The sequence below is a fragment of the Rousettus aegyptiacus genome, unplaced genomic scaffold (genome assembly GCF_014176215.1).
Source record: "Rousettus aegyptiacus isolate mRouAeg1 unplaced genomic scaffold, mRouAeg1.p scaffold_m13_p_17, whole genome shotgun sequence".
Taxonomy (NCBI): Eukaryota; Metazoa; Chordata; class Mammalia; order Chiroptera; family Pteropodidae; genus Rousettus; species Rousettus aegyptiacus.
This window is the reverse complement of record NW_023416292.1, coordinates 3,208,610-3,234,723: the sequence shown is the minus strand read 5'-3', so window position 1 is coordinate 3,234,723 and position 26,114 is coordinate 3,208,610. Positions and strand designations below refer to the sequence as shown.

Below are 26,114 nucleotides of genomic sequence, written 5' to 3'. Positions count from 1 at the left end.
TTTGGGCCAAGGAGATTTTTAATAAATGTCTGTTAAATTAGAAAAAAAAAGTTAAATTTAGATGCTTGTTCGGTTCACAGTACTTTGCCTAGCACATATATCTGTCAGGATGAGGGGCATCAGAATTCTGAAACTCTAGTGGCGGTTTGGGAGGCTGGGTGGCTCTCACAGACAGGAGGGGCTTCATTCACTCCTGCGCCCACACACAGCCCTCCCCGCCCCTCTATGGGTGGCGCTTTCTTCCACCCTGGACAGGCGACGTAACAGCCAACACTTACGTGGTGCCTTCGATTTGGCCAATAAATTCTGAGAGCTTTCCATGTGTTAACTCACTTCATCTCCACACTAATCCTATGATCACCTCATTTTACAGAAGGGGAAACTGAGGCACGGGCCATGGCGGAGCCAGGATTTCCGCCTATGCACTATAGCTTGGCTCTTCACCTCGGCACTGTGCTGCCTCTATTGCCTGCGGATCCCAACCATCTCCCCTCCCCTGGTACTGTGCAGAGGGCAGGCAATTTCATTGCCAAGTATAGCACTTGGCTGGAGGTAAAGCTCACAGGTGGCTGAGAGTAACTTTGCATCTGCCCAACGCAAGAAACAATACTGAGACCTGACCCCTGGGCCCTCCCCTTCTGCACAAACCTGGGCCCAGGCCTGAGGCAGAGCTTGGAGCCCTAGGTCTCCTCCACTCCCACCCCTCACACCCAGAGTTGACGTCTAGCCCTAAGCACAGCAGCAACGGAATACAACAGGGAGGGTACAGAGCACCCTCCTACAGCCCAGGTAGGTTCAGACACACATGCAAACCAGACTCTCCACTTTACACACACACACACACACACACACACACACACACAGCCCACTCACACTCCTGAGGCCCAGAAAAGGCCTCTGTCTTTGGCATCAATCTGTCAAATTCAGTTTTTCTGCGTGAGACTGCCTGCTCCTTTCTGTACATGAATTAAATATATCATCTGCCTTTGTGCTGAGTCACAGGACAGTCACAGTACAGAGTACAGTGGGGGAGGAGTGGAAGGACTCCTGGGGGGTGCGGCCCCAGACCCTCCAGGGCTGCTCCTCTGGCTGAGGGGGTTGGGTGGGTCGGGGGCTGGTATAGGAAGGCTGGGCCTGGCCTCCCCTTGGCCTTGCCATTCAAGATTCAGCCAAGTGTTGAGGCTCCCTTGAGGATACCACAGGCACGCTCCATACTCTGGGGCGGGGCTCTCAGGATCAAAGCTTGCCCTGTCTCATCCCACAGTCCTCTACCTCAGACTGTGGCATTTACAGCCTCCCTCCAGCAACCACCCTTTGAGGAGGCTGGTACCAGGGCTGGGTAGGGCAACGACAGGGCCACAGGGGCTAGGAGGGAGGGGTGGGGTGGGGTGGAGGGAGGCCGTGCCAGCTCCCAGGAGCTGAGGCCAGCCTGGCGCCAGTGTCAGGGTGACCCTGCATATCTGGGTGCCTTCCTCGGGGCCCTGGCCCAGGGCTAGCTTATCAGCACTCAGGTGTGATAAGCAGGAGCCACTCTCAGGAAAGGGCGGACAGGTAGGAGCTTGGGTCAGCGCTCCAAGGGCAGTGAGTTCTCTACCATCTGCCAACTTAAGGCAATCCCATTCAGACTGGGGAGATGGGCGGGGCCAGCAGAGGCGGCGGGAGCAGAGCTGGCACTACCAGGCCACCTCTAGACTCAGCCGGTCATCCAGCAGCACATGGGGTCTCTGGCAAGGAGTGGGGAAATGGGAACAGGTGCAATGATGAGAAGAGGGGTTGCGCTACTATTCCCCCTATTGCTCCAGGGACACCTGCCCCTCAGGTGAGACTGGGCTTTGGCACACATGTTGGCACATAGGATTCTAGGGTCCCGGAAAGATGCCATGTCACTTCCTGTTCTTGGAGGGGAAGGTGAGGAATGTGGGCTCCAAGGCGCCCATAAGGGGCTCTACCAAACTAGTCAAGGGGCCCCTGGGGGGCGCATAGTGGTGCCCATATCCAGGGCATGGTGCTCAACCTGGCAGTTGGGTTCTCCTGTCCTTTTGGTCACGCACTGGTGTCCAAGGACTTCGGGGTGGAAAAGGGTCTGAAGTCCCTCCCTGCCCCCTCACCTCCGCCCAGGGTGAGTGTTGGAGGGGTTGGTGTCTGGGCCAAGGCCACCGGGGAGGCACGTGGGAAGCAGGGTCAGGACACAGCTGTGGCCAGCAGGGCTGCAAGAAGTCTTCCGAGCTAGCCTTAGCCCTCGCTCCTCAGTCCTCCGAGGGCCACGCAGGCCCCAACCCGCCCGCAGCTGTGCTCGGTGTGACCTCCTGTCTCTTGGGCTGCAGCAGGGTGGGCGTGGCTCAGAAGATGCTTTGTCGCCGGCTCTTCCCACGTCCTGGAGCAGAGGGGAAGAGGAGGACTGTAGGGAGAAGGCTGGGCCAGAGGGTGCCCGAGATCAGAAGGGACGGGTACACTCCAGAACTGCCGATGCAGCGAGCGAGAGCATGTGCTCAGGAGCCAGTCAGTCCTGGGTTCAAATCCCATCTCTGCCACTTAGGAGCTGCATGAAATTGTGACTTAACCTCTCAGAGCCTTAGTTTCAATGGCTGCGAAATGGGGAGCGTTAATAGCACCAACTTCAAGGTCTGTTTTAAAGATTAAATGAGATAAGGATTAGATGCAAGGAGAGTGCCTGTCACTTCCAAGGCCATCGACTGTTCTAGAGACAAAATACAGTTCTGCCGTTTTCTAGTTAGACAGCTCAGAGTTTGCAGGGAGCATGCACCTTCATCAGGGCTGTGTCAGATGGAGCCCGGTTCTGTCTGGGGTGGGGGTTGAGGAGGGAGACGCTGGGGGAGAAAGCCTGGGCAGGAGACAGGAAACCCTGCGCCCCGCGGGCTGCCCAGAGGGTGGCTGGCATCAGGGAGTCCATGCTGATTTCCCATCGCAGGAGAGGCTATCGGGCCCACACTCTGTTCCTCAAGAAGGAGGAGCACCTGTCCTGGTCTCCTCTGACAAGAGGAGGTCGGGGAGGCATAAGCCCCTACCTGGCTGCTGAAAGGCCAGGCCCCGGCGGCCTGGGTCCTTCTGGAGCTGGATCTCCTTCAGGGAGAAGATGGAAGCAGCTGGAACGAGAGAGGAGAGAGGCAGGGAGAGAGCTGGGTGCAGCCAGCCCTGCTCCTAGAGCCTGCGGCACCCCATTACTGCTGAGCGCGTGGAGCCGGGAGCACCCGCTGCTTGGGGAAGCCCTCCAGTTAGGACCGGCCCAGGAGCACCTAACTGGGCCTTTCAGGCAGAGCCTCAGATCCACAGTGTTTGGCCCCTTGGTCACAAATGGGAACCCAAAGAGAGGAAGTCATGCGCCCAAGGCCACTCAGCTGGACAGAGGGCCTCTGGCCTCTCTGTTCTAGCTCTCTGGCCCACACCTGCTGCCGCTTTCCGTGTTCTAAGGCGGCCCTTCCCCCTCCCCCAGCCTCCCCCAGCACTCACTGTCCTCGAGCTGGTGCACATGCTCTCCCAGAGACCGGAAGTATGGGTGGCTCAGGGCTGCCTCTGCTGACATGCGGCTCTTCGATTCATACTGAAAAGCACAGGGAGGCTATTGGGCCCTGACTGGGGAACTGTGGGGACCCCTGTGGGCAGTGCTGCTCTTAAGTTAAATGGCCAAGATGAGAGAGACATGAGTCAAAGCAAAGGAGCTGCTGGAGTCAGGTGCCAGCTCCCACCAGGAGAAAACCGGAAACGGGCCTTCGGGAGAGTGACCTCTTCTCAGGATGGAAATGCAGACGCTAAAGCAACCACGATCACAGCAGCGGAGACATGTAATCTAGCGAATGCTTACTTCAAGACAGACACCATATTACGTGTGTTCCACAATCTCAATTTACCCTCATGGCCATTTTATAAAATAGGAACAATTAGTTCCACTTTGTGGTTGGGGAAATTGAGGCCAAAGTCCTGCAACTTGCCCAAAGCCACGCAGCTAGTAAGTGGGTTTGAACTGTGGTTTGAGTTCCGAGTGCGCCCTCTCGGAGTCAGTGGGGGAGTCAGTTGCGGAGTCAGTGGTCTTCCTGGGCCTGGGAGGTGGGGGGCGGGGTAGAGTGGCATGGGCCTTGACAGGTCAGACTACAGAGCACATGAGCACTGAGGTGGGCAGAGGGCAGGCGTGGGGCCTGGGGGCTGCCGCCGTCCTTGGCTGCCTGTCCCGGGGCCCAGGTGGGGGCGCACTCACCAGAAGGAGGCTGGTCAGGAGGTTGATGCCATCAGTGTCCAGCCTGCAGAAGGAAGGAGCTGACACAGGCCTGGCCTTGGTGGGGTGGCAGGGCGGGGCGTGTGGCCACTTTCAGGCGTGACAGCCAGGACCACAAGCAGGGGAGGACGTAGGAGGCAGGGCTACCTGGGAGCGTGGCTGATGAGCGGCTGGGGGAGGTACCGCGGGAAGCTGTAGGAGTGGAACTCCGGCAGGGCCGTCACTCCCGGCCACGTCTCTTCTGTAGGGGTCCCTGGGGAGACACGAGGGGGTGGGGAGAACATGGTGAGGGGCTATGGCCAAGGGCGCCTCGGAGGGGTGCAGTGTAGGGGTTGAAGGCACAGAATGGCCAAGGCCACAGGGATCCTCGCCCTGCTGTGAGCAGGAGCAGCAGCTCTTCCCAGCCCCTTTAAACGCCCAGGCTGGGTGGAGTTCTTGCGCCCCCTGGTGGCCATATTGGGGGAGCGCAGGAGACTGACCGAGGAGTCGGAAGATGAGGTGTAGCTCCTCCTTGACCGTGGAGCCGGGAAAGAGGGGCCTCCCTGTGGCCATCTCGTAGTGGATGCAGCCCACGCCCCTGCGGGGAGCAATGGGCAGGGGAGCGTCAGGCTGGGCCTCCTCGTGCCCGCGCTTTCGAGGGCTGCTCCACCACAGTGCCTAACAGTAGCTCAGATAGGCCCTGGAGCTGGGGCGGTTGACCGTGGGCAGTGGAGGCTCCCAGCACTGCCCTGCCCTCCACTACACCTTCTCTCTGAGGGCTCCTCTGGGACATCCTGACCTCTCCCCTTTCACTCTGTAGGGTTTGGGCCTGAACAGCCAGTACCCATGTGACAGTTCTTTAAGCAGTGTTGTCTCAAACTTTTTCCATGTTGTGTGCCCTGACTGGAAGAAAGAAGTCACAAATCCGTTCTCCTAAAGAACCCTGGGGCACCAGGCACAGAGGCCATTCATTAAAAACCCGTAATTTAGCTTTAAAATTGAACTGATTTTTCATTCTACAACAGATCAAATGCATGTTAATTTTAACTTTAAAATAACATCCTTTCTGAAATTCTCAGTAGAACTAATGCTTAAGGAAGAGTCATATTTTCTGTGGGGGCCTCCTGTACCCTCTTAAATCCTTGAGGGCCCCTGGGGGTGTATTTCAGGAGCACAGCTTGGAGGGTCGGTTTTGAGCCAGGGAAACCCAAAGTGGTTCAGACTTCGTCCTTTAACATCCAGCTCAACAGGACGCCACCGGCTTCTAGTTAGTCAAAGGAGGCTAGGTGGTTCTTCAGCGAGGCCCCTGGGGCAGCAAGAGGGAGTCTGAAGTGTGGAAGGCCCCCTCAGCCCCCCAGCTCACTCACCACATATCGATGGGGGTGGAGTACTCTGTGGATCCCAGCAGCACATCAGGGGGCCTGTACCATAGGGTCACCACCTCATTGGAGTAGGTCTTTGTGGGCACTGACTTGGCCCTGGCCAGTCCTAGGGACAGACACATTAGTGCACCTCTCCTCCCGCGGCACCCATATTCCTGGGAGACTGCTGGACCCCCGTCCGGTCCTGGGAGCTCAGCCCTCACCAAAGTCGGCGAGCTTCAGCTCCCCCCTCTCATTGATGAGCAGGTTCTGGGGTTTCAGGTCCCGGTGCAGGATCTTGCGGCGGTGGCAGTAGGCAAGGCCCCGGAGCAGCTGGAACATGAAAATCTGGGGCAGGAGGGAGCAGAGGAAGGTGGGAACGTGTCCCCACCTGGAAGACCCTGCACCTCTGCCCCATGGCTGGGACAGGGATGGTAACAGGGACTGGGCAGGGCTGAGGTTCCCTGGTTCTCCTGCCTGCACCATAGCCCTACCCACCCCAGGGAACGCCATCCAAGGGGAGGGCACCAAGTATGTGGAGGGGGCAGGAGGGGGCAGGAGGCCAGAGAGCTCTGCAGTCCGGAAGCTGAGGGCGCCACCATGTGGAGAGGTACGCGCTTGGTTCTCTGACAAACATCAGAAGAGGCCATTCATCCCTCTGACCTTCCCTGGAAGCCTCCCTTCACCCTGGCTGGTACCCTGCATCCATCTGACACATGGGAAACTGATGCTCAGAGTTAGAGAGCGGGGTTTTACATCCACTGCTGGACAGTGGCAAGGCGTGTGTGTCTGTAGGGCAGGGCGGGGCGGGGCGGGGCGCTCCACGGTTCCGGTCCTCCCTGAATGGCGCTGCCCCTTCCCTCCCTCCTGCATTTGAAGGTCTGAACAACCTCAGCAGCCAGGACCTTGGGTTCCCGTCCTGGGCTTGAGAACAGGTGGGCGCCAAGATGGGTGGAGGCCCTCACCTTGACATTATGCATGCTCATGAGGTTTCCACAGTGGTCCAGGTACTGCTTCAAGTCGCTGTCCTGGAACACAGGTCATGGCTCAGCCCCACCCTGTCCTGACCCCTGGTGGGAAGCCCCTCCTTGGGTAGGGCCCAAGCCCAGGCAAGGGACAGGTTCCTGATTCCAGGCTGCCCCTGGGCCTGGGCCCTTGGCCCACTCCTGCCTGCGAGCATCTGAGAACCTGATTGTAAAACCAGGCCTGAGCCGTCCCTGCCCTCCCACCACAAGGGAGAAGGCAGCAGGGCCCAACTCACCAAGTACTCAAACACCAGGGTGAGGGACCGCTCCGTATGGATGAGGTCGTGCAGGGTGACAATGTTGGCGTGCTTCAGGTTCTTCAGGAGAGACACTGTGGGGAGACAGGCCCGCCTGGGTCCCTGGTGCCCCATGTGCCCCTCGCGCTCTCTCTTCCTGGGGTCAGCCTCAGGGGTCCCCACTCCAGCAATGACCCTCTGCCCCCAGGCTCCCACCTGCGCTCAGGTCAATGAACCCTTCCTACTAGAAGCTCTCAGGATACAGGACCCTAGGGCGCTGTACCCTCTCGGATGGCGGTGCAGGGAGCCCCCTCCTCATGCTCCAGCCGGATCTCCTTCAGGGCCACGAGGTTCTCCGTCAGCTTGCTGCGCCCTTTGAAGACTGTGGCATAGGTGCCCTGGGGACAAAACCCCAGTAGCCTCAGCCACACTCAGGTCCTGCTCGCCTCTGCCCAATGCCTCCCTCTTTGCGCCTCTGCTGGGGCTGTGACTTTGGCTGGAGTGCCCTTCCCCCTTCTGTTCCCTTCAAGCTGTTCAGAACTCCTCCCTATCAGAGTATACTGCCCTTCTCCTCAGCCCCCAGCAGGCTAGGTGCTCCTCTCTTATAATGCCAATTTGTTCTTTCTGATGTCGATGTTCACGTGTAGGTCTCTGAGTTTCTGCAAGGAAAAGGCCAGCTTCCTCCTCTCTGCAAACTTTTGCCCACCCCAGCCTCAAATGCAGGCCTGGTGCAGTGAAGGAGAAGCGGCTAACAGTCACATGGCATTTACTGAGTCCAGGCACCGTCCGAGTGCTGTGCAAAAGCTTATCACGGTAACCTACTCGGTCCTCACAACAACCCTGTGAGGTAGAACAGTTACGTTCTCCATTCGATGGAGGAAGAAACTGAGGCACAGAGAGGTCACATAACACGCCCAAGGCCACGGAGCTAGTGAATACTATAGCTGAGATTCGAACTCAGACAAGAAATACTTGCAGGAAAATAAAAAAATACTGGATCCTGCCCAGAGCCCACCGGCTGCTCTATCCTCATGCCCTCCTCCAGGACTTGGGCCCACCTCAGCACCTGCCAGAGGCTGAGCCCAGCCGCCAGGCCAAGGTCGCGTGCCCCTGTGTGGCAGGGGCAAGGAGAGGGCAGAGCAGGGAGCGCTGGGGAAGACCCCATCCTTCCCCCTAACCGTCCTGCCTGGCTGCCCCGAGAAGACCAAACGCAGCCTCTTACCTCCCCCAGTTTGTCCAGTTTCACATATGTTTCCAGTTTCCCAAAGCCGATATCTGACTGAGGAGAGGAGACACAGGGCTCTGTGAGCTTGAAGGCCCCAGCGGTCCTGACACTACGGCTCCAGGAGGAAAGGTAATGAGACCCCCTTCAGCGAGCAGGTGGCGGGGGTGAGGGCAGCCACAAATCCTTCCTCCTCTCTCCCCGTTTTCCCCATGATAAAGGAAGACGCCCTGGAAGGGCGAGCCCCTTCCTTCCCGGCAGCGGAGGGCGGGCAGCCGGGCTGCGGATCGCCTCGCCACACCTTCCTCCCGTGTCTTCATCACGCGTCTCTCCTGCCTGTCTCCGTCTCGCTCAGACTTCCAGCTCCTCGAGGGAAGGAGCAGAGCAGAGGGACTGGGCCTTTTTCCCCACTGCACCTTGACTGTCTAGTTCAGGACTTACCTCCCAACAGCCTCTCTCATCAGCTGTAGCTCAGCCCTTAACAATACAGATTCTTGGGCCTCACAATCCAGAGAGTTCTGATTCTATAGGTGTCTGGAGTCGGGACCAGAGTTTTGGAAGATGCTCCCAAGGAAATATGACAGGCAGCTAGGACTGGGAAGCACATGGCAGGTGGTCTACTGATCTTACATGGGTGGAGACCCTGGAACCCAGAGGGGACTTGGGACTCAGCCCCAGCCCTGGTGGAACCTATCTAGGGAATGAACGTTGACCAAAGACATTGGGCTATGTTAATCCACTTTGGCCAGCAGGTGGCGCCAGAGGCCCGGGGAAACTTTCTGGAAACTGCCACAGGCCTCAAGGCGGGACAGGCCAAACCAGGACTGATGTGTTCATGCTGGGGAGAGGGAGTTCCACCCTGGTGACCTCTCACCCTTTATGGACTCACCAGGGATGCTCTGCGGGACATGCGGCTGAGTGGTTTGGGCAGGTCCGGACTCTCCAACTGTAGCTTCTGCAGGAATTCCTGGGGCAGGCGGATGTCCATAGGCAGAGACAGCCTCTTACTGATGTCCTGCAGTGACCGGGATGAGATGGGGACACCAGTGTTTGCTCCAGTAGCTAGTGTCATAGGACCCTCGTCTCTCAACCTGGACCTGGCTTTCCCGTAAGTAACCTCAGCGAGGTCAAACCACAGGCTGTGACCCCGGGCTTCAAAGATGTGCTTGGAGACACGTGAACAGCAGGGGTTGCTGTGTGACCTTTGGAGGTCCCTCGCCCTCTCTGGGCCAGTAGCGCCATCTATAGAACGAGATTCCTATAGACCACACGGTTCTGTAAGCCTATTTTTCATATACTTGGATGCATGTATATAGGTATGAGAACAACGGTCAAACTGTCTAGCCCTTGCTATACACCAGGAATGTTCTAAGCCCTTGGCATATATTGACTCATCTTATCTTCACGATGACTATTTTAACACTACTTTAACACTGTGGCACATAGAGGTTGAGAAACTTGAGGGGGGGGGGGAGGGGGGTGGGTCACAGAGCTAACCAACGGCAGAGCCGGGATTTGAACCCATGAAGTCTGGCTCCAAGGCAACCGCTCTCCTGGGTACACACTGGTGGACGCGAACTGCCACATCCAAAGGGTGGAGCCTGGAGCCCCTCACCTCCATGGAGAAGCGGCGCTGGCTCTGCCGCCGGTACTGCATGCCAGGGGCCGGCTGCCCGGGCTCCTCCCCGCTGTCCGTGGGGGAGAAGGCGCTGGGCTCCATCCGGGGGTCTCCGCCAAGAGGACCAAGCTGCAGGTCTGAGAGCGAGAGGCATCAGCCCCACTCCCTGTCTCTCCCCTCGGGGAGGGGAGGCAGCGTACTCCCCCACCTCTATCCCGCCCCTCAGGGCAGGCAGTGAAGGTGTGGTCAGGGAGAGCGAGGAGGGGCTCCTGGGGAACGCGAGGTTGGGGGACCCCAGACCCCTCACCCTCATTGCGCCGGTTGTGGAGCTGGTTGAACTGCTCTGTGAACTCAGCCAAGGACTCCTCAATGGTCTCAGTGCGGGGCACCGACAGGGAGAAGCGGCGCTTAAAGTTCTTCATCATGTTCATGTCCGCAGGGACCAGGCGGAGGGTCCTGAAATGGGAGAAGTGAGAGGGGCGGCGACAACAGGCAACGAAGCCGGTCGGCACCAAAGGTGAGTTCCGGGTCTTGGTGTCCGTCTTCCCAACAAGCTCTGCGGCCAGGGTCGAGTCTTCCCCATGAAAGTCCGAGCTCCCAGAGGGGAGGTCCCAAGCCTTCCCCTCTCCTCCCTGTGAATCTCACCCCCAGGACCCTGCCCCAGGGACATAGTCACAGTGTGGATCAAACAGAACAGCAAAGGATAGCTCATAATAGCAGCATGATGTGCCAAGAGGACTCTGGAGGCCTCCCCAGGGCCAGACAGTTACCTTTTAGCTGCTGGACGTCTAGAGAGTTCTGGAAGGACTGCATGGCAGCAGGGGACCAGAGCCGGTTGGCCCAACTGGTGTGTAAGAGCTTGAACACAGCAGCAGCCAATAAGCCTCACTGATTGATGTTCGTAGCTGAACATCAACTTGACCTAAACCCTGTGACAGTCTGGTCCAAACCCCATTTCATCCTGATACCAGCATCTGGAGGTCCCTCTTTGGCTTTGGCCCGGGTTCCCAGGAGACAGGAGAGGAAAGACACGAGGGAGGGGACGTGTGCATCTAAGCTGGCTCAGCCCCGTCTCTCCAGCTGAAACGTAGGAGGCCAGGAGCAGCTGAACGTCTCAGGGGACACACAGAAGCTGGCCGGAAACAGGGAGGGCCCCCGGGGAGTCCCAGGCAGGCAGGGCGTCCACCGCAGAGAACACAATGGGGCAGGGGCAGGCTGCTGCTCACCCCCAGGGCCGTTTCCCCAGCCAGAAGGGGTTCTCTCCCTGCAGCTCCTCAGCCCTCTTGTTCTCTGAGGGGACATCCTGCTGGCCTCCCGAGACTTGTGCAACTGCTTCCTCCCCAAGACCCTTCCTTCTCTGTCCTGAAAACACAGAATGGGGCTGTCCTACCTCCCACCTTTCCCTCCATGGTTTCATAAGCGCTCGGTGTGGCTGCCCCCTCATCCTACTCTGCCCACATCTCCCCCAGCGGCAGTAGGGCTGGGACCAAGAGGTCCACAGGAGTCCCCACCGACACCTGCCGAGAAGGCATCAGGGGCCAGCGCCGTGATGGGAGAGGGCTACCCTGCACCCTCTCCCAACTTCCTCACACACCCAGCACAGCCATTCCTGGAGGATGCTCTCAGCCCTGTCACTGGCCAGTACCCAGTTGCCAAGGCAACTAGGCCCCTCCTGAATCCTCCTGGTTTAAGGAATTATGGGTCAGTAACATGTTGCTTTGCTTAATGATCACACCCTTCTGTCCTCAACCAGCCTAGAAAGGGTCCTCTCCCTGAACCTGAAGGCTCCTGGCTGCCCCCAAATGCAGCCACGTTGTGGCCCCGAGGTCTCCAGAGCCCTAAGACTGGGCGTGGCCAGGTCTTCATTCCTCAGGCCTCGGGTCTGCACTGCCAGCTAAGCTTACCTGTCAGTGGGCCCTGAAGTCTCATTCAGTTCAGCTCAAGAAACAAGAACTGAGTACCTACTACGTGCCAGGCATTGTGCTAGGCACTGGGGTTCCAGTGGTGAGTAAAGGGTGGTCTCTCTTCTAAAGGAATTCGGGGGCTGGCAAGGCCTCCTCTGATGAAAAGGTAGCTGAGAGCTCTTCTTTTCCAGCTGCCTTGGCAAAGCCCCTTGGTTGTAGACTTTCCCAGTCCTCCATCCCAAAGCTCATTCCTGCCAGCCAACCTCAGCCTCTCCTCCGTGGCCCTGTATGATATCTCAGGCCAGCCATCTGCAGGATTGTCGCAGACAAGAAGATCCAAAGAGGGCCCCAGCCACCTGCCTCACAGTCAGTCTGTGCTCCCAGCCCAGGGAGGCAGTGTATGGGTTCCAGAGACAAGAGAACCCAGGTACGCCCTACCCGTTGACTCACATTTCCAAGCATGACAAAGGAGTGGAGATGTCTCCATCGTACCAATCAGTCATTTGCAATATTGGGGGAACGTCAGCATCACCAGGGAGTTTTGTAAAAAATTCAGACTCCTGGGTCTCACAGTCTGATTCTGAGGATGGCAACTAGGAAAACGCAATTCTAAAAAAGCATCCCCAGTGGAGCAAGGAGCCGCCGGCTTGGCTCTGGGGACATGGTGGGGAAGTACCTGAGGTCCACGTGAAGGATGGTATTCTGTCTGGGTTTCTGCATGGCCCAGCTGGCTGAGATGGGGCTTGTCAGAGCTGCGGACGTGCAGGAGGGTTGAGGGCATATGCCGAGTGGAGGAGATGCACCCAGAAGGGGAGGAAGTGTTTGCCCAGCACTGACTGAAGCCCCAGACTCAGTCACAGTGATCCATGTGGGGTCGGAGGAGTCGGGCACTTGGCTCCCTGAGGTCTGAGCTCTGCCAAGAAGGGCCAGCCACGCGCCCTTCTAAAACCAGGGCTCCCGCTTAAAGCCCTCCTGCAGTCTGGGATCCATGAAATGGGGTGGTGGCTTTGTGGCTCTGGAATCCACAGTAGCCACCATAAATCTCACGCCCTTGCTCTTGACTGTGGGGAGTGCAGGGGACCTCATGAAAAGCTTTCTGGGAGAGAAGCCCCCAATTTCTACAAGACAAAGGAGATCTGTCCTGAATCTCATCTGCTCTCTTCATGTTCAGTTAGGTGCAAGGAGCCACCAGCTTGGGTCTGGGGCAGGTGGGGTGGGGAGCCAGAGGGAGGGTGAAACGGGCAGCTGACTCGAGCAGGAATGTGGGGCCAAGTGATGCGGAGGGATGGGGACCAGCTGTCCTCCGCTGGCCTGAGAAGAGACCAAGAGGAAGTGGCTGTCACTGTAGCAGGAGCGATGAAGGTCAGATGTAGGGATGGACTTCCTGAGGGTGACAGGGGAGCAGGTGGCAGGGGTGGTGACCACAGCAGCGTGGATGCCTCCCTCTGCTGGGGACAATCAGGGCATTGAACCCGGCAGGGTCTTGGATGTGACAGGGCAGACTGGGCAGTGAATGGTCTGTTGTTCCCCAGCTCAAGACACAAGATGCCTCTGTCACTTTTCCCTTGGGAGAGTCAGCTCCTCAGATTGGGGGTCGAGGGGGAAGAGAGGCAGGAAAACGGCCTGTCACCTTGTGCCGTCTGCCCTCGCCCCAATATGGGGACAGAAGGGCTCAGTGTGACCCAGCCTGAGGCTAGCCCAGGGATGGGCACAGTGTGGCCTTTGTCCCCAGGCCAGGGAGCCATGTGGGGCTGTCTCCGTGCAACTGGTGCCAGGGGAAGAGAGAGATGGGCACCCAGGGATGCTGGCCTGGCTGGTGTAGGTGGGGGGATGGTGAAGGAGCAGAGCCCTCCTGGGAGCTGTGAGGGTGGGCAGGCAGACTTCCCAGAAGGCCTTGCCTCCTGCCCCCCTGTCCAGGTAAGTCCGTAAAGTTCTCAGCCTACCTCCTGTCATTTCCTCCTAGGCACACACCCGCTGGCCCAGAACTTCCTGCTGGTGCCAGAGAAGAGGGTGGCACAGGAGGAAGGAGGAGCCAGGCCAGGAAGAAACCGACACTTGCGCAGAGGCCACTGTGCACCCAGCAAGAATGGACCGGAGTCCTGGAATGTCAGCAGAAGGCACTTGCAGACCCACCATTCCAATCCCTTGCCGACTCGTGGAAGACTCAGAGGCTCCGAGAGGGAAAGTGACTTGCTCAAAATCGTGCAGCAGTTTCCTGGTTATTGCCAAGTGCGCACTCTGCGACCATATCACTCCCTTCTCCTAACTGGATCTCTCCCCACCCCGCCCCCTGCCTGCAGCCTAGGCCATAAGTGCTCTTTTCTGCTCCGAGGCTCCTCCACCCCCACCCTGAATTAAAAGCCAGACAGAGCCAGATTCAGTGCTGGTGCTGACAGGAGCGACCTGTATGATGGCCATTAAGTTATATAATACTCTCTTTTCATTTTGGCTCTGGTCATTCATTCGACCATTATTTATTGAACGGCTACTACATGCCAGGAACTGGTATTGACCCTGAGAATTTTGTGAACAAAACAGACATGCATTCCTGCCCTCGTGGTACCTACGTTCTAAGGAAAGGGCAATATGTTAATAAAATGCACGGCGTGTTAGATGTGGCGACAAGTGATTTGGAGGAAACAAAGTGGGCGGGGTGTGAAAGGCGAGGGGTGATGAGGACGGCCTCCCTGAGAAGGTATCATCTTCTTGGAAAGATGTCATGCAGGCGTGGGGAGGAGGCCGGGGGAAGCGGGTCAGCAAGGGAAGGGCAGGAGCAAAGGTCCTGAGGCAGAAGTGAGTTTGGTCTAGAAATAGCAGTGTGGCTGGAGAGGAGGCCAGAGAGGAGCCCGGGCAGGGCAGAGGGTGGTGGGTCCCTTGGGCCTTGGGAGGGTTCGAGGAGATGAGCGACGCGATCCCACTTAGGTTTTAATAGGCTCCCTCTGGCTTCGGTGTTGGCGACAGACTGTGTGGGCAGGAGAGAAAACAGGGAGCTGGGGCGGAGGCTAATCAGAGGTCCAGGAGAGAGCCGGGGCCAGTGTGGGAGCGGTGGGGGTCCGGAGGAGTGGGGGGATTCTGGAGGTATCCAGAAGGTGGAGCCACAGGGATTTGCAGAAGGGCTGTGTATGGGCTGTGAGAAAGGAGCCAAGCGGGACTCTGAGGGTTTGGGCCCGAGCGGCTGGAGGGGCGGAGATGGGGAGCGCTGGGGGTGGAGGCTGGGTAAGCAGCTTGGGCAGGAGTGGGGTTTGGGCCCAGTGTCTGATGTCCACTGGCTGCGCGAGTGGAGACGCCGAGTGAGCTAACCCAACACAGCACCAGCATAAGGAAGACACTCAATGATGTCAGCACGCTCTCCTTTCCGTCTCACGCACCTGCTTAGGTGTGAAGATGTGCCAGAAAAGATCTTCAGACATGCCCCTCACAGATCTCTCACAGCCCGTAAGGTGCCTGGGGACCCTGGCATGGAAGAGGAGTGGGAGGCAGGGTACATGGTGAGCTTTTGGCAGGTCTGAGTCACCAGACGGAAAGGCCAGGCAGGCAGGGGACCCAGCTTAGACTGAGGAACTAAGGAACTCGGTAGAGCCATGCAGGTTAGGGGACCCAGTGTTCTGGCTGACAGATCTCATCCTGTCCTCGGAGGGGAGAAAGCTCCACACAGCAGGCCAGGCTGGCCCCACGGCCCTGGTCCAGGTAGTGCAGACATGGCTTCATGCCTCCGCTGCCAGGCCCCAGACCTCACACCTGCCTGGGGCTGGGACACCTGGGGGGCCCTCATCAGGAAACCACGAGGCAGAGGAGGTTGGCAGAGAATCCAGGGAAGCTGGGTGGCAGCCTCCACCTCACAGGAGTTTGGCTGCAGACTGGTGCAGAGGGCAGGGGGTCAGCTTCACTTAACCTCCAGGGAGAGGATCTGGAGGTTCCCCAGCAAACCTTATGAAGAGCCCCTTTACCCTCCTCCTGAATAAAGGCCCAATCCCCAGCCTGCACCGAAGGTCCTTCGAGATCCGCAACCACCTTTCTTTCTGGCTTTGCTCTCCCCACTCCCCACCACTCTGGCTCTGCTTCAGGCCACACCTTCAGAAGACTCCCCGACCCCCCAGGACCACTGGGTGTCCCTCTGGTGGCTGTACTCCATCAGAGTGCACGATGTCACAGGACCACGGTGAGGACGTTTCACACGCCACCCTCGCCAGGGCGCTTCGATGCCTCTGCCTCGTGCTGGCGGCACACAGCGGGGATGGCCGTCTGTTCCACAGCCCACGGAGCACGGACTACGTTCCAGACACGCGCCAGATGCTTCGCAAACCCCTCTTTTTGTTTTGTTTTGTTTTGTTTTGTTTTGTTTTACTTTAGATCTCAGTCTCTGTGGGCCCAGGGGCAGGGGCTGAGGGATATAACTTCCAACTGCCCAGTTTTTGAAGCCCAGACGATCTGACCCTCAGTCTCAAAGGCTGAGACTGGCCAGGATCCTTATGATACCTTCTGCTGCCTGCTCCCGGCTCCCACTTCAGTCCCTCAGCCACGCTGGGCCTTTGGACAGGTTTCAAAAGCACCAGAGGCCATGGCTGATCAAGTCTGCAGACGTCATGAGCTAGGACTTCACAGACACTCCCTCCTCCCAGGGAGAACTGTGCATGCAGGGAGTCTGCAGATAACATCTCTTCCTTCATCCTCTAACTGACCCTGCCCTGCACAGCTTGAAGCTTTAGTTTCCCTAGCTCACGACAAACCTCAGGGAAAGCCAGTCACCCCATGGCTGCCTGGAGCTGGGAGGCAGGGGCAGAAACAGAAGCTCTGAGCCCTTATCACTGACCTCGCCCTGCCCTAGCTCAGCATGTAATGAGAGCTTGCCAGACTGGGGCCTTCTGGGTGGCCCGAATCAAGACCAACTAGGCCTGCAGTCACCCTGCCAATGAACAGATGCTCTGGACACAGTGATGGAGCTGAGAAGATTCCCACAGCCTCTGTTTGGAATGCAGGAAGCAGCCAGGGCGGGGCAGGGGGTGGTGGAAGAGGCCTTCGGGGAGCATGCAGGCCTAACCTGCAGAAAGCCTCATCAGGAGGCGGAGTGTCTGGGGTTCAGGGTAATCCATCCAGCGTCCTACCTGACAGAATGGTCCTACGGTGGGGGTCATATGCCATCCAGGTCTGTTCTCCAAAATTCTCTGCAATTTAGAGTGATGGAAAAAAATCCCAGCTCTCCCACTTCCTGGCACTGTGACCTGGAAAGACTCCCGCACCTCGGTTTCCTGGGCTGCTAAATGGGGATGATACCTAACGTCCCACCTAACTGCCACCAGGCTGCAGGCCTTCACTTTCTCAGTGGCTTTCTGATGACATCATACCTCTGTTCGAAATCCTTAAATATGACACTGCCCTCAGGAAAAAGTCTACACTTCCAGGGCCAGGCGGACCAGGCTTCTTGTGTTGTGACCCCTGTCTCCTTCCTGTCTCAGCTCTCACCCTTCCCTGGAGGGTCCGGTTTTATGGAACGTGCTTGGCGTTTGCGAGAAACCACGCTCACGGCCCACAGCTCTCCACGTGCCGTTCACTTGGCCCGGGAGCCCTTCCTCGTTTCTCCTTTGGTAAAACCGCTTCCAAACACTGCTCGAGTATCCTTCCCCTGAGAAGCTGCATGTGACGCCACCTCCTTCCCCTGGGTAAAACAAGATGCTTCCTCCTCATCACTTCCAGAGCAGCCAGTGCGGCTCGTCACTAGACTGTGATGTCCTTCAGGGCAAGAGCAGTCGGCTTCATTTCCCCAGTGCTCTACACAAAGCCAGGAACCTGCCAGGTGCTCAGGCAGGGTTAGTGGAACGAATGAACCAATGGATGAATTAGACCTAAGCCTCTATAACGTAACGACTTATTTAAGCCTCTTTTCTCTACAGATGTATAAACATTAGGCTCGTTAAGGACAAAGACATCCAGTCATCTGAATCTCCAGGACACTCTGCTGGTTTGTGTAATAAATGCTGGTGTCCTTCCCTCCCCTTTCAGCCAGGCCAGGGACCCATCCCTAGGTTTATCTTCTGCTTGTCAGGCCAACCCCACTTTGTACGTAAGACTTGAGCACCGATGGGGTGGGCCTGTCCCTGCCCTCTTTCTGAGCACACTAGATCAGGGGTTCCCAACCCTCTAGGCCATAGACTGGTACCGGTATGTGGCCTGTTAGGAAATGGGCCAAGCAAGGTGAGTGGTGGTCAAGCAAGTGAAGCTTCATCTGTATTTGCAGCCGCTCCCCAGCGCTAGCATCACCGCCTCAGCTCCACCTCAGGGCATCAGGCGTTAGATTCTCATAGGAGCACCGGTCCCTGGTGCCAAAAAAGGTTGGGGACCGCTGCACTGGAGCAAGCCTGGGTGGCACAGTCAACCAGCCCTAGACTCCCCAGGACGTGGTTCCTCCTCTGTTCTCCTGGCTCTCCGCGGGAACTGGCACAGCGGGGTGGCGTGCCAGGGACTCGGGGAAAGCCAGCAACGTGCTTGCATCTTCAAGGCCCAATCCAAGCAAGCCTTCTTCCCAGATGCCTTTTACGCTGCCCCTCGCGTCTTCTCTAGCCTGAAACCACACTTTCCTCAGCCAGTTCGGAACCCTCCTCTGTGCTCCCAGAGCATTTCAACGTCCCCAAGCAGAGCCCTGGACTCCCTGTCCTATAACTGTTCATTTATCCATTTCGCTAATTTACCTGTGAGCTTGTTAAGGGCAAGGACTGGGTCTGACTCATCATTACGCCCCAGAGCCTGACACGAGGCCCAGCACCGAGTGAACCCTCACATGATCAGTGCGTGAAGACATGAGAGCTGTGAATTCCTAGGTCCGGGAGCTGTTTGGAGGCAGGAGCACTGACAGAAGACCATCAGTCACCTGCTGGCCTCAGCCGTAACCTAACCCTCCTTCTCCAGCTAACCCTCCTTCTCCAGCCAGCTCCCGGCCCCTGACAGTAGGGAGATGGTGCGCGGGGGGGGGGGGGGGGGGGGGGGGGGGGCGGCGGGAGGCGGATTCTCTGGGCTGGCAGGTGCCACACCACAATGAGGGATGGATTAGGGAAGGGGACAATCCTAATGAGAGATTCCAACCAAATATGCACTGAGTTGGGGCCTCCAGGGCTGGTTGGGATGGGTTGGCAGGCTCCTGGGGACTTCCTCATGGGCTCCCATCCCTTAGGCACAGATTCCCAGAGACTCACAGGTTAGGCGCACTACCCAAGCTCAGACCTTGGCCTTGACCCCTACAGATGACCCCACCTGACCTACTGCCCCAAGTCTAGGCCCTCTGTGTGGGCCCCACATCAGCCCTGCTGATACTCGCTTTGCTGCTCTCTTTGACTACCTAAAGCTCAAGAAATGGAGGTACATATATCACCTTCTGGTATTTTCTTTTTGACCTTCCTCAGAGACCCAGCTAAAGCTGGCCTGCAATCTTTGGGGGAGGCTCTGGATTTCCAAGTGAAAAGATGGGACAAGGCGCCCTTCTGTCAGCTGTGGTCCTAGCCACACAGAACATCCCAGACCAGAGGCTAAAGCGAGACCTCCAGGCTCATATCTTCCTGTTTCCAGGCAAGGCCTGCCTCACCTCCCAGGCAAAGGAGACCCCTTCCCACTCCTTTTAGCAGCCCCCATTAAAGACCTTCAAGGAAGGTCCCTCACCTACCACCCAGTGCTTTCAAAATTCCCAAGTCCAGAACCTTTCCTTAGGTCTTCCTTAAACCCCAAAGGAAAGAGCTCCCATCTGTTTCCTTTCCATGTGCTTAAGCGCAGACGCTGATGCTCACCATCTTCTACAAGTCAGTAGGAAGAGAAATGAAGACCGTCAAGGTCACCCACTCTTGGCCTTCCCTTGTCCAGAGGTAAGACCCTGTCATGGGATCCTTGTTAACATCTCTCTGGCTTTCTCACCATGCCCAACTTTAGCAACAGAGCTGCAGGGGCCTTCGAGCACTGGCGTCCCTGGGGACCTTTCAGTCTCAGGAGCAGAGAGGGCAGGAGGGGAGGGTTTCCCAGAATCACTAGACCATATTCCTATTTATACTCCACTGCCAACCCCCACTCTGCCCCTTAGGCTGGCCCACACTACCCCATGCCACATTCCAAGAGAATCCCCTGGCCGACAGTCTCCAAGCTGCCTCCCCACCACCAGGCTGGGCCCAGGCAGCAGCCTCGGCCTGGACCATCTCCCCGCTCCTCCCTCTCTCCAAGGCCCCCTCTGGGCAACCCCTGGACATCTCTCAGTTGCTCAAGAATTCTCTAAATGTCCTCATCAGTGGCACCTGCTGCTCAGAGCTCGGGCTGCTTAATGAGAGGCTCTGGTTTCTCCTAGTCACTCTTTCATTTCACAAATCACTGCTTGGCACCAGGCACTGTCCTAGGCTCTATGCCTTGTCTTTTCTTCCCTTGGCCCCCTGGTTCTCCTCCTACTTCTTTACCCCTCTGTATCTGGTGGACTCACTTCCTCTACCTGTCCCTGAATGTCAGTACTCCCCAGAGTTCCCTCTTTGGCCCTTCGTTCCCCCCCTTCTAGATTTTCTTCCTGATGACCTCATGCTCTCCAGTGGTGGAAACCACCACCCCCGTGCTAATGACTCGGGCCCCACCAAGCCCCGAGCCTCCCACACGCAGGGCTGACTGCCTGCCAGGCACCTCTGTCTAGATGTCATCCAAGGATCTGAGATACTAGAATAACCCTACTAGACCTAGGACACTTGGAAACAGCAAATAATTTGAGATGTGTTTTTCAGTAAAAAAAGCAGATATGTACAACTTGTTAAAGCTGTATGTGTGCTAGATGTACATGTGTCATTCAAATACACATATATATACACTGTACATAATCCAGAAAGACAGACATTAAAATGTTAACAGTAGTTATCCCTGGGGGCAGTGGGGCAAAATTGTGGGTGACTTTAAGATCTTCTTTTTGCTTATTTGCATCATCTAATATTTCCATAATAAACATTCATTGCTTATGCTAAAAGAAGTAACACTTCTTTTTAAATGAAAAGAAAGTATTTTTAGATTGAGTTTCCAGAACTGTTTAGCACAAGCCTTGGAAGAACTATAATTATCTTGAGCAGGGGTCGGCAAACGTTTTCTATCAAAGGCCAGACAGTCAACATTTCAGGCTTTAAGGGTCATATGGTCTCTGTAGCAATCACACAATTCAACCCTTGTAGACGGTGCCCACAGACAGGATGGAAACGAATGAGGGTGGCTGCGTTCCAGTAAACCTTTACTCCTGGACACTAAAATTTGAATTTCATATAGTTTCCAAGTGTCACAAAATATTATCTTCTTCTGTGGAATTATTCCTAGCCACTTAAAACCATCCATAGCTCAGGGGTCAAACTACAACAAGCCAGAGCCGCAGTCCACCGGGCCCTGCCCTGGAGCATCCAGCGCCTATGTGGCATTTGAATCCTGTACTCACTCCTTCGGGAGCACTTTTCCTCCTTCCATCTGCCTGGGGGAGGCCTTCCAGGGTCTCCTGACCCATCTGAGCCATGCCAGGAATTGGCTACTCAGGCCTCGGCTGGCCAAGGCCCTGTGCTGTGGGGAGGAACAGAAGGCGGAGCCCCCCTGCTTCTCAGAGCTCACCTTGTCAGCAGGAGCGGCAGACCAGCAGTCATGGATGGGGCTTTAGAAATCTCCTGGTTTGGGCCCTCATTTTTTTAAGTGAGGAAGGCAAAACTCAGAAAGGGAAGTGACCCGCCCAATGCAACTCGGGTTGACAGGGCAGAGCTGAGGCTAGAACTAGGGGCTTGTGAGTTTCAGTTCAGTGCCCTTTCTGCTCCCTCAGGGCTAGAGGGGACTGCAAGGACCTCCCCAGAGATGGCATTCCCTCTACCAGGCATCATTAGCAGGGGAATCGGCAACCCACTCAAGAGCCACTTTGCACAGGGAAAGAGCCATGTCAAGTTTGGCTTCAGCCCAGAATGTGGCACCCAGCCCAGCCATGAACGGGAACAGGGAATGTCTCTGGGACCTGTTTCCTGGCTTCGTCCCCCGCTCTGCTGCCAATGTCGTGAGTGATACCCTTCAGCACAAGTCCTACCACCTACCTGCTTCCAGGTACTGGATCCTGCCAAGACCTGGGGAAGGACAGCCATGTGCCCTGCTAGGCCTGGTCATCCTGTAAGGGTCTGCTTTGCTGGATGGCTAGGGACAGAGGAGAGAAAAGCAGCCCTGGTTCCTGAGGAGATCCCCAAAGGCAAGTAAAGGAAGACTTTTTTAGGGAAGCAGTGGAGACAAATCATTCTGGCGCTTTGTCAGAATGTCCCACGAGAATGATAAAATCAGAGGGTGTTTGGGGTGAGGGAGGGTAGAAGTGGTTTAAAAACAATTTCCTTCCCAATTTGGGGCCTGGTTTCTACAGGGATTGAGCAGAGGCCAGAGCACTGAGAACTGTCAAATGTGGCCCACTAACTTCATTTGCTACCACCTCTTGATGACGACACCAAGTAAGACAAAAAGCTAGGAATTTGGGGACCTTATCCCATTGGAATCCTCACAACCACATGAAGTAACACTCTTACTCTCCCCATTTTCTAAATGAGGAAACTAAAACATGGGTGAGCAAGTTTCTTCACCTAGGCAACCACTTAACAAATAGAAGAGGCAAGATTTGAGCTGACCCCAAAGTCCTGACTCCACAGTGGCAAGAGACGCACGCTCGACATGTGAAGAAGAAAAGAACAGAGTCATCTTGTCTACCCCATCCCCTTCATTTTCAAGGAAGATTTTATTTAATGCCAGAGGGTAGGGCAGGACAGGCGAGACCATCATCCAGAGTTCCAAGAAAGGGGGTGTCACCACCGTCACTTCAAAATTTTGGCCAATGTCTCCAAGACCAGGATGCCCTGTCTCATCAGGGCCACTCATGTGGTCAAAAAGTGTCAAGGCCTTTTTTTGGTTCAAAGCCAAACCTCACACCTGCCTCTGCAGACGGAACCACGGAGATTTCAGGAGCAGACGGGCTCTCCTTCAGACGGGAGGTCCGGCTGAGACGCGCCACAGCTCTTCCCCTTCCCAACCTGCTGCTGTGCCACTGGCCAGCTCCCGCCAGGCCCAGCCCGGCTCCGCTGCGATCCTGGGTCCCGGACCCTCTGCCTGAGCTACCAAGCCTCAGGGCGGGTTCTGTGCGTGTGTCCATAGCGGTGGGGTCAAGGACAAGATTACCCTTGGTCTACTCCCACCCCCTGGAGATGGGAAAGTGCCCACTCAGCAGCTAATGCCAAGAGGGCGAAGGTGAAGGGTCCAGGGTTGGGGAAAGAAGGGGTTATGGAGGGACACAGCACTAGGGAAGAGAAATGTGACTCGTTCCTGAAGGGGTGAAGCTAATCAGGTGAGTCTGGATGCAGGCCAGCCACTCCCTCATGGACAACAGAGCAGAACAGGGACTATAATTAATTAAGTCCTGGGGGAGGGTCTCACCCCAGGGAACAGAGGCCCTGCCAAAGGCCCCTTGGAGCAGGAGGCTGCGGGTTTTCCAGCTCCTGTGCCTACCTCATTCATCCTGGAAACTAGAAGAGTCCCCACAGCAGAGATTCCTGGTCCCCTCCTCGCAGGTTTCCATCCAACCTGTACCCTGCCCTCTCATTCTCTCACACAGAGCCTTCCTCCCCAGTCCGAAAGTGCAGGAGAGATACTAAGGAGCCAGCCCGAAGGGATCAGGAAAGCCTGCCTCTGTCTCTACCCCCGAGCCAGGCACGGTGCCATAACTGGGAAACTACTTTCCAAATAACTACCAACAGTACAGCTACCAGTTATTTAGCATCTGTTACGTACCAGGCATTACGTGTTATTTTACGTAGTTCATAAAAACTGTCCCTATTATGATTCTCATTTCACAGATGAGGAAACTGAGGCTAGGAGAAGCTCAGGAGTTGGCTGGGGAGAGAGGAGTCACATAGCTAGTACGTGCTGGTGCCGGACTCCATCAAGGCCCTGGGTTTGCTCTCCCTTTTAGGCTTCAAACTCAGTTTGGGAAAGCGAGAAGGAATCAGGGAGAACATAAATAGAGATGCAATCCAAACCGAGGTGACCCCAGAAAGGAGAGGCACGGCTGGGGTAGCAGCTGGGGGGAGCCAAGCCAGGCTCTGCCCCCCAGCGTGGGGCCCGTGTGCCCGGGCACAGGAAGGCCCAAGCCGGCAGAGGCCAGAGTCTGGGTCTATACAGAAAGCAATCCAACCATTAAGGCAGCTCCATCTCCCCGAGGTCCCTGGGGGAGGCTTCTAAGGCAGGCAGCAGATCTCATGAGATCTCAGACCAGGAACATACTTGTTCCTCAGATCTGATGCCCTCTCTCCTGGGACCCACGGAGAAACTGGCTCTGCCTGGCACGGAACAAACGGGAGCCTCTTACTTGGAGCACCACCCCCAACCTTCCTTTTCCCAAGGAGGATGGAGTAGGCTGGGATCTGCTTCGATGGGGCAGGGACTGAGAGCAGGGGCCTGAGGATCAGATGGAAGTGTGCTGGATCCCACCCAGCTCTGCACCACTCCGGGAAAGTTGGTCTCTCAGAGTCTGTTTCCTCACCTGCAGTATAGGAAAATAACACCTACTTCGTAAAGCTGTGTGACACACTGCCTGGCACCCCATTGATACTCAGTAATCGGTAGCCACCAAGGCATTCCGAAATCACGGGTAACTTACTGAAGCCTACTCTGGCTCTGGAAACCCCAGTACGTTTGGGGAGAACGAAGGCTCCATTCTCGGGGTGGGGCGTGGGCAGACGGTGGGGAGACTCTCGGCAACTGAATGGGCATTGAGGTTGCCGGGGTGGGGTTGGGGGGCCAGGCTCACAGGCTCTTCAGCTATACAGGAGGTGGCTGGGGCAGGGCAACCGGGTAACCCCAAGAGAGTAGCTTTGCTGTGGCAAGGTGATCCTTTCTTCACACACCTTCAGGATACAGACTCAAACCCCAAGAGCGGCACCAGCGTTGCCTGGAGCCCCCCTCACCTTCCCCGACCCTACGCCATGTCGTCTCAGCTCCCTGCCGAGGCCAGGCCCAAGGCAGAGACTCTCTGAGGACTAGGACTAGGACGCCCTCTCAGCCAGACTTTCCAGGCGTCCTTGAGGATTCCGCTCCTTCAGGCCGGTGTCCAGGAACGTGCCGTGTGCCCAGCCCCAGTGGAAAACGCCGCAAGAACATGCCGAATCTCACAGGATGCTGACACAGGGGAGGCGAGCTGGTGGTGTTAGTGAGTCACAGGGCCCAGGCCATAGTTGGGGGAACTGCTGAGGGCTGGGCTAGGGGTGGGGATAAGGTCCTGGGGAGCTGACCTCTGACTCCTCACAGGCCCCACTCTCCCACCCCCCAAGCCAGGAAGGGGTTCAGAAAGAATTAGAGGCCACTGGTGCCTAGTGGGATGTCGACCTCACAGCACAGAAAATCAGTCACTGTCTGAGCCCCACGCCCACCACAAGGCCTGCACAGCCCCAACGGGGAGAGAACGGAGGCCTCCGGCCCCTACCTCATTTCCCATATCGTGTCCTGGATCGTTAGCCCCCCACCCCCGCACCCCACGCAGCGGGATTCTCAAGCCACATCTTCTTAGCATACAGGCTGGCCCCTTCCCTTGACTGCATTAACCCTTTGCCAGTGGCTACCAGGGGGTGGGGGCCAGGGCCCCTCTGGGCTCCAGGGCGGGCAGAGAGAGAGGAGGCAGCAGTCTCCAGGGGCCCGAACTGCCCCCCCCCCTTTCTCCCAGCGCTGGAACCTGCAGGGCTTCATGTGTCCTTCCACCCTCACTCCAGGACTCTGGCCTTCCATCTCCCCGAGCTGCCGCTCTGGAAAGTTCACCAGAGCTCGGAAAGCCCTTTGAGACGACGATCTGGCCCCTCACTCACGGGTTCCCTCCTCACGGGAGACTCTTGACCCTTGCCCTTCTCAGAAGGAAGAGGGCTTGGAAAGCACCAGGTTCGCCGCTGAGCGGAAAACTTTGCTTCCCAGGGTTCAGACCGGCGCCCGGGGCCCCCAGGGAGTACCGATGGAGACTCCCTGGGGGCGGGGGTCTGAGAATGCAAAACAGCTCTCCCTCCTAAGCACCTGGGGCCGGGGAGTGGCCTCTGCCGGACATCACCCATCGCCCAACACGCAGCTCTGCGATCCGCGACCTCGCACACAGCTCTGCCAGTCGCCTCCAACCGCTCGGCCCCGGGCGAAAGCAGCGGCGCCTTTAAGAGTCGCCCAGCTTACCTTTGCTCCGTTTCGCCGGCGCCACGGTGCCCGGGGCTCCGGCTCCGACCTCCCATCCTCCCCCGGCGCCCCCGCCAGCCGGACTCACCGCACGCGTGCTGAGGCCACCGGGCTGGGCGCAGCGCCCTGCGCCCTACGCCTTGCGCCCTGTTGGGGTCCCTGACCGGGATCTGGGCTGCTTCCCCTGCTTTGGAAAGGTGAGCAGCTCCCCAGAGAAGCTGCAACCTGAGCAGGAGGGGTAGGAGGTGGAGGAGGAGGGAGAGGGGAGGGGAGGAGTGGAGGAAGGTGGGGAAGAGGAGGGAGGAGGAGGAGGGGGAGGAGGACGACGAAGGGGAAAGCCCAGCCCCA

General features: G+C 57.1%; 1 protein-coding gene across 10 annotated transcripts; it reads right to left on the bottom strand.

Annotated features, from left to right (window-relative positions):
- On the bottom strand, positions 1 to 26,114 carry CDK18 (cyclin dependent kinase 18). Of its 10 annotated transcripts, none has more exons than XM_016140645.2 (17): positions 25,855 to 26,114; positions 16,676 to 16,735; positions 9,977 to 10,125; positions 9,667 to 9,806; positions 8,941 to 9,066; positions 8,052 to 8,169; positions 7,113 to 7,227; positions 6,830 to 6,924; positions 6,534 to 6,596; positions 5,793 to 5,916; positions 5,575 to 5,695; positions 4,708 to 4,805; positions 4,376 to 4,481; positions 4,211 to 4,253; positions 3,469 to 3,559; positions 3,027 to 3,104; positions 1 to 2,374 (listed from the first exon to the last, which is right to left on the bottom strand). In XM_016140645.2, exons 3-17 carry the CDS (start codon positions 9,980 to 9,982, stop codon positions 2,340 to 2,342), a joined length of 1,359 nt encoding a protein of 452 aa, XP_015996131.2. In that variant the 5' UTR covers positions 9,983 to 10,125; positions 16,676 to 16,735; positions 25,855 to 26,114; the 3' UTR covers positions 1 to 2,339. The 10 variants fall into 10 exon arrangements, with proteins under 10 accessions (XP_015996131.2, XP_036090315.1, XP_036090313.1 ...); XM_036234422.1 differs by having other exon boundaries at positions 8,052 to 8,163; XM_036234420.1 differs by having other exon boundaries at positions 8,052 to 8,108; positions 14,942 to 16,735; positions 25,855 to 26,109.